General features: G+C 35.1%; 1 protein-coding gene across 1 annotated transcript in view; it reads left to right on the top strand.

Moving 5' to 3' along the window:
- The window catches only part of LOC103137876 (mucin-5AC-like), a 15,292-nt gene extending 11,381 nt beyond the window's left edge, over positions 1 to 3,911 (top strand). The window contains exons 14-23 of the mRNA XM_016671433.1: positions 37 to 177; positions 376 to 512; positions 683 to 747; positions 982 to 1,124; positions 1,243 to 1,284; positions 1,796 to 1,942; positions 2,357 to 2,538; positions 2,727 to 2,788; positions 2,896 to 3,038; positions 3,254 to 3,911. Coding sequence (XP_016526919.1) covers positions 37 to 177; positions 376 to 512; positions 683 to 747; positions 982 to 1,124; positions 1,243 to 1,284; positions 1,796 to 1,942; positions 2,357 to 2,538; positions 2,727 to 2,788; positions 2,896 to 3,038; positions 3,254 to 3,345 — 1,154 coding nt within the window. The 3' untranslated portion in view covers positions 3,346 to 3,911. The remainder of the gene's footprint in view (positions 1 to 36; positions 178 to 375; positions 513 to 682; positions 748 to 981; positions 1,125 to 1,242; positions 1,285 to 1,795; positions 1,943 to 2,356; positions 2,539 to 2,726; positions 2,789 to 2,895; positions 3,039 to 3,253) is intronic.
- Positions 3,912 to 10,135: the final 6,224 nt, after the last annotated feature.

The raw sequence follows: 10,135 nt of genomic DNA, 5'->3' as shown, positions 1-10,135 counted from the left end.
CAACCACACCAGTAACCGACGCGACCCAACCTCCAACCAATGCAACCACACCAGTAACCGACGCGACCCAACCTCCAACCAATGCAACCACACCAGTAACCGACGCGACCCAACCTCCAACCAATGCAACATCACCAGTAACCCACGATCCCTCACCTCCAACGACTTTGACAACAGGTGATTTTTTCTAATTGAACAAAGCAAGTATTAAATTGGAAGATACATATTAAAAGCACTGTAGATATTTGGCCACAACGTACAGGCAAATTTGAAGTGTTAAAGTTTTAAAAGGTGTTTGTTTATGGTGGTTATAATAACATCAATAAAATTATAATAATAATAATGTAATCTTTTCAATATCAACTACACAACCAGTTACTCCAGCAACAACTCCAGTGCCAGCAGATTCAAAGCTCGAGATGACATTTACACTGGAAGAACCTTTTAACTCGACTCTGGAAACACCTGGATCTCCAGCGTTTGTCAGCTTGTCAACAACACTAACTACTCGAGTAAGCATAACTGATTTTTTTGTAGTCTCATAATTCAAATATCAATTGAATTAAACTACATCAATATACAATAATCAGCATGTGTAAAAGAATTAGACTTGTTAACAAAACATTCTTTGTGAATATCAACTGTCTCCCCTGACTTGTTTTACTGTTTTTCAATTCTTCAGCTGAATGGCATATATAGGCGGAGATTCGGGTTTTTATTCCTGCGAGTTCTGATCAGAGCTTTCAGGTAAATATTGATGTTAGTCAGGAAATTGTTATTAAAGAGGTATGAAAGAAAACTCCAACAAAATGATATGATGACATAAACTTTTTAAACATTTTTCTTCTGTTGTGTGACTCTAACCATTGGACAGTGGTGCCCAAATTTTAATTTTATAATAACACATTCAGAATATCAGGTAATGTGTTCTTGTGATGTTTGTTAGAAATGAAAACTACAATAATAATTTCCTTTTTGCAGACAAGGTTCGATTATTGTTGACTCTGATGTGATATTTGCAAATGCGAGCTCTGTGCCAGAACCACAAACTGTTGCAGAGACTCTGGTGAACGAAAGTGCCAGCTTGAACTTCACGCTGAACGCAACAAGTGTAGTTGTGACAAGTAAGAGTTTATTTTTTCATCTGGTTGTTTATTACATAAAATAGATGAAGAACAATTGGTGTTAAATTTATACCAAAAACTATTCCAAAAGCCCTGATGTTCTTTGTCTTTTTTGCAGGAGTCTCGGCAACAACCATTTCTCCAACGGTGAATTCAACAGGTAACCACAAGACACAGCCCTTTTCTACAGTTTAACTTCCTCTAGAAAAGAGAGACGAGGTGATATTGTACATTCACTCAATGCAACTCTACCAACAGCTGATGCTGTTTTCCAGTTGAATAAAGAAAGTCCTTTTGTTTCAAGAAATATAAGATAATTATTAAAAGCACCAGAGAGACTAAGCTTGGTTTATTCCTTCCACAAGCTCTGAAGTCTTAAAGATTTCTTAAATGTTTTTCTCGTGATAATAATAATAATAATAATAATAATAATAATAATAATAATATTTTTCCGACAAATAGAACATTTGCAAGGTTTTTTATTGTACTTTTCACTAAACTAACTTCATCATCACTAATTGCTCACCAGACAGACCCCATGGTTTCAGCATCACAAGCACCATATTGCGTTCACATTATTTCGCACTATTATGAATAAAATATAATATGAGGGAAACTTTGTTTGATTATGGTTTCTAATAAAGCATTTTCCCATGTGACTTTACCTCCAGCAAATGCAACATCACCAGTAACCAACGCAACATCACCAGTAACCAATGCAACATCACCAGTAACCAATGCAACATCACCAGTAACCAATGCAACATCACCAGTAACCAATGCAACATCACCAGTAACCAATGCAACTTTGACAACAGGTGATCTTTTTTTCTTATTGAAAAAGCAAAATTCTCTTGAGTGTTATCTTGAAAGGTAAATATTAAAAGCACTGCAGTTACTTGGTTTGATCCTATAGGCATCGTATGCAATTTTAAAGTTTAAAGAGATGTTTAGTTTTTGGTGGTAATTATAATTATAATAATGCAATATTTCGAAAACTATTTTGTGCCTATCATTTTATTTTATTTTTTTAATGAAACAACAATGAGAAATATCCCAATTGTTTATTTGTAAAATTTAATTGCCGCAAGTATGTTTATTGTTAGTTGTGTTAGATTCAGTCCTGCATTTGTTTTTTGCTTGTAATCCCCTTTGGCTTAATCTATGTTGCTGTAATTTGCCATGTCAATGAATAACTGTTACTAATTTTACAACTTCTACTGTTAAACCAGTAACTCCAGCAGTAACTACAACAGCCCCAACCACGACTACGACAGCAGCACCCACAAATCCTCCATCTGCCACTGAGGGATTTCTCTTCATGAGATTTGGTCTCAACATGATTTTTCAAACAGAATTAGCCGACGTAACTTCAACAGCATTTCTCCAATTGGCTTCAACTGTGGTCAAGGAGGTAATTTAAGTTTACATTATAACCACTTTGTGTAATAAGACTGTCAAAATTAAATAAATTAGTATGTATTTAAAGGTCTTTTAAGTAAATGCTATAATATAATGGGAACAAATTTTACTACAAAAGTGGCACATTTACTCGGTGCTACTTGGTGCCAGTGCGAACTTAATGTTTTCATTTTCTTTCAGATCAACAGAATTTGCCTTGGCCTCTTCACTGGTTTCAGTCGCTCACGCGTCAATTCCTTCAGGTAAGACCATATTACTGTCGCTGTCTATATTTTATTGATGTTTTGTCATTAGGTTGCTTTTTCAGGTGCTATAATTAGATTTTTTTTGTTTGTTTGTTCTATTTAAGGAATGGATCTGTGATAGCCAACATGACTCTAGTGTTCAGAAGCACGTCTGTTCTTCCTAATTTAAACATTGCTCTGTCAGCGCTGGAAAAGGAGCTTCTTAATTCTAACATACTGAATTATATAAATGGCAGCCTGGTTTTAGGTAAGTTACAAGAGATGCAGACATTGAAGTACAACAAAGAGTTAACATTAAAACTACAAAGTGTGATGCTAAACAAAAATATTAGCAATAAAAAAGTTAAACACAATTTCACACACAAGCATTCTTTCAAGTCATATGTGGAATTTGTAATACAATTCTAAAGAATTTTCTCACTAATATATTTAATTCTGTTTTCAATGTTTTCAAATCTTCAGCATCGGGCGGTCCTCCTCTACCCACGATGGGAAGTTTGACTTTCTTTTCGCTGATCATGGTGGCTGTGGCACAGATGCTGATCAACTCATAGTACTCGAAACACATGCATTGTCATTTGATGGAAGCAGGCATGCAATAACATTGAAGTTTGACATAACACATGCACACTGTGAAACTTACCACATGTGGTAAAAAGATGTGTCTTGTGGGTCAAAAATTGAGAAAGCAAACTGGCATGTCTTATTTAATTTACGAATCAACTTATATGTCTTTTTTTGTTTTTTAAATATATATTTCTTTGATTTTATTCAGTAATAGCTTTTATGTAAAAATGCAAATGTCTAAATTATCATGGGTGATGTATGTCTTGATAAATGTAATTCATGACTCAGCAAAATACATTTTTCTTATTTAAATCCATATTGCCCCCGAAGAAACTCAATGTAGTCAGTGTGCTATGTTGTATAATGCTGATGCTGAAAAAATGAGCTTATTATGAAGATTATGTAATTTAAACTACTATATTGTATAAATTATTTGATGGTAGACTGTAATGTCCTGACACAATTATCTGTGGTAAGAAATAAATAAGTAACTTTTAATGATTCCTGTTGAATATTATCAAAAATGTAATAAAACGTTACCTTTAAAGACCTATATGTTGGCATTATTTTATTTTACTTATTATTTTACAACCCAAATAGGGCATATTCAGGCTTTAGCGGGAACACCAACATGCAGAAGCCTTATCTGAAAGTTAAAACATCTCACCTCCCCTTCCCTCCCCAGGCCGCGGTAATAAAAAGGTTGGGGACCACTGGCCTAGCATATGCAAAGGCGCTTCAGCAGACCCACGTGGATTCTCAGTCATTGGATGAAAAACAATGACATCACAGTTCATCATTGACATGTGATTGGTTGGATGATGTGTCCCCATTGGATAGCACTTATGTCTTTATAAATAAACCCTGCCCCAATCATTAATTTTTTTAATGCTGTATTTTTAAAAATCTATATAAAAATAAATAAACATAAATGAGGCACAGAAGTTTTTTTTCTTTATTTCATTGTTTTGTTTTTTTTTTTACTGTTTGCACACAAAATAAGACAAACGCTTGTCCATTTCTGGACTATCTGGTAGTGTTTTTTTGTCCAAACATTATGCTGTGTTCAGGACAGGCCCGACATCTCTCCTGTAGCGTAGACCCGACGTCTCTCCTGTAGCGTAGACCTGACTTCTCTCCTGTAGCGTAGACCCGACGTCTCTCCTGTAGCGTAGACCCGACGTCTCTCCTGTAGCGTAGACCCGACGTCTCTCCTGTAGCGTAGACCCGACTTCTCTCCTGTAGCGTAGACCTGACTTCTCTCCTGTAGTGTAGGCCTGACGTCACTGAGCTCCTGGTTGGGGGAAATTGGGGTCTCAACCTCACCACAGTCCATCCTGACATCCCCTCATAGCTGCCATCCTCCCAGAATGCCTCCTCCTCTGCTGTCAGTACTCTCTGCCTTCCTCCATCAGCTGTTAATACAGAACAGACAATCATTATGAGCTACAGGCATTTTTTCGACTTTATGAAACTACAATGAAAATGTTTGGCAACTTCCAGCTTAGTATGCACACATAAGACATTAAAACTAAAAAAAACAAAAAACATTATATTAATACATTCTTACAAAAAACAAAAACTTTAATGAAAAAGAGAAAACACTTGGAAACAATTGGAAGAAAAAAAGAATTAAAAGCAGCTGGTAATAAATAGTAAAACATAATTCAACAAACTTTGAGGCAGATAATTTGCCTTGATTGATTTTAATAAATCACAGTACTTTAATCATTCAAGGAATTGTGACATCTCTAGATCTTACCTGCTTCTTTCTTGAGCTACATCTGGATGACTGGCTATAGGTCCTGGATGCAGCTGGTAAACATTTTTGTGCATTGTCAGTACATAGCATAATTACATTATGTACATAAACAATACTGAAGCATAAAATATCTACATTCTAAAATAGTAGATACTCACACACAGTTGCATCTCTGTCCTCATCACGGACATCAGAACGTTCCTGAAGATTCTGATTGACACAAATGTGACTCCCATTCTGTGGAGTCTGTGAAAATAAATGTAAAATTAAAAATATATATATTGTAGCAAATATATTGCTTTCTCAAAAATACATAAGTAAATAAGTTAAAATTATTCTCAACTAGCCATTGTACAATTCGGGAATCAACGCAGTGACTGTACATAATACATACCGGCTTCATGGCTCCGTCCTTATATCCGTCCTCCGTGTTGTTGATCTCTACTGCTTACCACACTCTGCCTTGCTGTATTGCGTTATAACAAAATACATAAAATAACTGGAAGATCAGTTTTCCTTACACATATGCGAGTGTTCACTATTGACTAAATGTGAAATCATAACTTACTGAATTTCACTTCGTCCTGGCGGACTCCGTAAGAGCGCCTCGGCACCATGATCTGAGGCCTGGCTGTTAAGGCTTGGCCATTTTTCATATCTGAAAAAAATAAAAGAAGATGCGAGTATTTTTAAGAGTTCAGAACATCACATGTAATAAAAAATACAAAACAAAACCCTACACTTGTTTTGGCATTATGAAAATGACAGACCGCTTTCTGTAAGAAACAAACAAAGCAACTCGCCTTGCTGCACGTGCTTGCTATTCATAAAAGCTTTCTTACCGTGAGTTCGGCCTTGTTGGACCGCTGCGGTGTCATCTGTTGTTTTCCGCCGGGACATTACTTAATATCAAAACGATACTGAAAAAGTAACTCCGTGAAATAGGACTTTTTCCACCATATCACACAACGCACGGGCATTTTCGTTCATGTTGGGTTTAGCAGTAGCACCCCTTAGCGCCGGTGCAAATCTTCCTCTGGAGTTTATGTTTAACAATTTCAGAAGAGTCAACATCAACTTAGTATCCCATGAACATTTGCCTGTGATACTATAATGACCAAAATTTTACATGTGCAAATGACTGGAACTTTGTCATGATGACACAANATGTCTTGATAAATGTAATTCATGACTCAGCAAAATACATTTTTCTTATTTAAATCCATATTGCCCCCGAAGAAACTCAATGTAGTCAGTGTGCTATGTTGTATAATGCTGATGCTGAAAAAATGAGCTTATTATGAGGATTATGTAATTTAAATTACTATATTGTATAAATTATTTGATGGTAGACTGTAATGTCCTGACACAATTATCTGTGGTAAGAAATAAATAAGTAACTTTTAATGATTCCTGTTGAATATTATCAAAAATGTAATAAAACATTACCTTTAAAGACCTATATGTTGGCATTATTTTTTATTTTACTTTGTTTTAGATTTACATTGAGATTTAAACTGAGTACTGTACACAAAGCTTCTTTACAGACTTATAAGAATTTAACTATTTTGAAGTTTAAACTTTTGCTCAAATTTGCTACGGAGTTGAAAACAGAATATTACATACTAATAAAAAGATATTGCTTTTTTTGACGCAGTGATGTTGAAAATATTTTCTGCTTTAGATCGTGTTGGATTATCAATATAATTTATAGTTTTTACATGCCAGATTAATCAGAATTTTTTATATAATTTGTTGTACTTCATATTAAGTACTTCATATTCATTAAGGTTGCTCTTGAACAAGTGCAGATGATGATGTAATGGCATTGTAAGTTTTTGATTGAGACGATTTGAATTAAATTTGAGTTATCTGTGGAGATAAGCAGGGCTCTAAGGGAGAATTGTGAAAATCCCCAATGAATCCACCCCTTGATAAAATGCTTAGATATTTTAATTTTCTCCATTTGTTTGGCAAAACTGTTTTACTCAAGTATAAACACAACTGCAGTGACCAACTACCTTGCAGATCAGGTAGGTGATGAGTGCTGTGCTCCAAAGATGCATGTTTTGATTCAAAATAAGCAAATCAACCAAAGACCATAAGCAAAAGGCTTTAAGATGCTTTCAGCAGAGTTCCCTTTACTATTATCAGCAATGTAACGAGCCCTGTACCACTACAGACTGAAATCCCACTCTGAAAGGAATTACTTTAAAAGCAAAACAAACCAAAAAAAGCCAGAGGAGTTAAGTTGAAGTGAACTGAGCTACCTTTACAATGTTACTCAGGAAACAAGAAACAAAAAAAGGACAAGTAAATATTGACAGTGGATGATGGATTCATTGATTCATTGAAACAGTGGTCATGATTGATTGAAATTGCATAATTGTGCACAATGTGTTTTGCTCTGTCTAAAGAGTTTCAGTATTCATGAGCAAAAAAGCTGGATTTCTCGTCACCATGCCAGTATGTTGTAGGTTGGAGATACCAGCAGAGGGCTGCCTTGTGCCAAACATAATGGATATTTTTGCACAGGTTTTTTCAGGTTATATATAACATCTGTAAGAATAGTTAAAAATGATTTAAAGCCCTTATACTTTATATTGCCCCTTGTCATTATTGTTTGACTTTTAAGCACAATTCATTTGGAGCAAAGGCTAAGCATGAGAGCCAGGAAGCACATTTATCTGAGGAAACAACAATCACTTAGTTGAAATCTAATGGAAATCTGAGAAATTAATATTCACTCAAAAATATATTTTTCACTTCCATTTGATATTTCTCCATTAAAAATACATTGACTTTAGATGCTACTTAAAAAACTTTGAAACCCTAGAAAGAAAATGCTACAATATGAAGGATGTTTTTGGTTTGGAGTTTAATGGTATGTGCTTTAAACTTTATTAAATTCTGGCCATCCTTATAACTGCATATTATCTTGATTAAATAAATTGGTTTTATTCAAACCTATTTTTATTGGTTGCCTTATTTATTTTCCATCTACAAAAAACTGGTGCTATACTACAGAGCCCCCGTAAGGTACATGTTTTTTATTTATTTATTTATTTATTTTTTTTATTTCTTCTTTTTTTTTGCATTCCCTCGCAATAAGCAAATACACCCTGATCTATTCTGTATACAGTCACAAATGTCAATTTAAAATATCAACTATATACACATTTAAAGAGTTTCAGTGAAAATATGTTTAGATATTCTTAACTCTTTGGTGCAATAAGCTGATTGAAAATCGATTTATTCACTGTTTATGTTTATGTCTGTTTGTGTAAGGATGAAATGTAACTGCACATGAAAACGGTCCTTTATTAATCATTCAGACTACCAACACAAAAAAGACGCAATCAAAACTGTCAGATGACTTTATTACCCCGTGAAAATAACTCAGAAATAGGATGTATTTTTTTTCTTTCTTTCCTTCTTAGAGAAAGTTTCTGTTTATCTGTAAGAAGGGATGGAGAGAGATGCAATCTATCTGACCCATCAAAAGCAAACAATTTTAAAGGCTTGCTACTTCCTTGTTTTTTTTGGTCCAATACTGATGGTCCAATACACAATATTTACTTCTAGTGGATTTTACATGCAGCAGTCTGTATACTGTATGCGAATAGAGTAAAGCTCTCTCCCCATCTGCCACAGTCACAGGCAACATGCAAAATATACATAAAGCATTCCAGGCTTTTCAAAAAATGCTATGTAGTTTCATTTTCTTCAAGCTGCATTATATAACTTTAATAAAAAATATGGGTCTTTTACATAGTTGTTAAAACTGTCACCATGTTGTGATAGTTTGCTATGAGACAGATAATCTCCTCCACCTCATCCATGAGCTACTATTGCTGTCTACAATAAAGCACCCTGCAAACCAAAAACAACCAATCAGAACCAGGAGGAGGGTCTTAGAGCTGTCAATCATCCTTATTCACTCACTGCTAAACGTGCTAATGGCCGAGAAACAACTTATCGTTACAGGAAAACCGTTTATCCCCTGTCTTTGAGATAGGATAGAGTTGGACACTGACAAACGGGCTCAAATGAAGTAATATGAGCTTCCGTGTCTGCTATGGCTTTTTGTGGACACATTTATAGTTTTACAAACATCACCGAGGGCTATTTATAATGACATGAGTAATCATATGAGGTAGGTCACCTTATTTGCCTTCTATTGAATTCAACAATGCACTAGAATCAACACGACCTCATTTCAAGAACACATGTGCACCATGCTGCCTTGCCTGTAGAGCACACTTGTTCTACTCGTATGAATGACCGGTTTGTTAATACAAAAAAATGGCTATTGAGACTTTTATTCAAGCCCTGATTAAAATTTCCCCTGTGTTTAATTAGAATATATTTGCCACACTTGAAAAGCGGTTGTCGCTGGCTGAGGCCCAGGAGCTCAACAGGATTGTTTTAGGTCCATTGAACCCTGGCGCACATGAAGAGGATGGCAAGAGCTGTTTTGTAGTGTGTAAAAATTTGCACCTATGAAAAAAAAAACCTCAGAATTGTTTTCAGATATTGCCATAAGGCCCTATGGTGAGTTTATCCAATATAGTCATAATTGTGGGGTCAAACAGCAGGTCAGATTGCTACTCTGTTTTTAGGGATCTATGTGTCTTAAATCATGCAAATGTTGATGTGATTTGAAGAACCAATTAAAGCATGCATGAAGTACACAATCACACCAGTTGAACCAAGCTGCAGAACTTGTGCATAAACTTCTAAACTCCAGCTTTTATTTACATTGAGCTATTCGACTCAGTCTATAGAATCACAAGTGTTTTCTTTGCCCTTTTAAATGCAGAACCAGCTTCATACACCAGCATAAGAGTAACTAAATAATTTGGAAGTGGCAAAGCCACTCACAAAACACAAAATTCCACAATTATCTCTAAAAACCACAATTAACTTGCTCGAAAAACAATATCAAATCAAATTTTATTTGTATAGCAAATTTCAGCAGCAAGGCATTTCAGTAACACTTTATTTGAAGGGGG

The sequence above is a fragment of the Poecilia formosa genome, unplaced genomic scaffold (assembly GCF_000485575.1).
Source record: "Poecilia formosa unplaced genomic scaffold, Poecilia_formosa-5.1.2 Scaffold44, whole genome shotgun sequence".
NCBI lineage: Eukaryota > Metazoa > Chordata > Actinopteri > Cyprinodontiformes > Poeciliidae > Poecilia > Poecilia formosa.
This window is presented reverse-complemented; position numbering and strand designations above follow the sequence as displayed.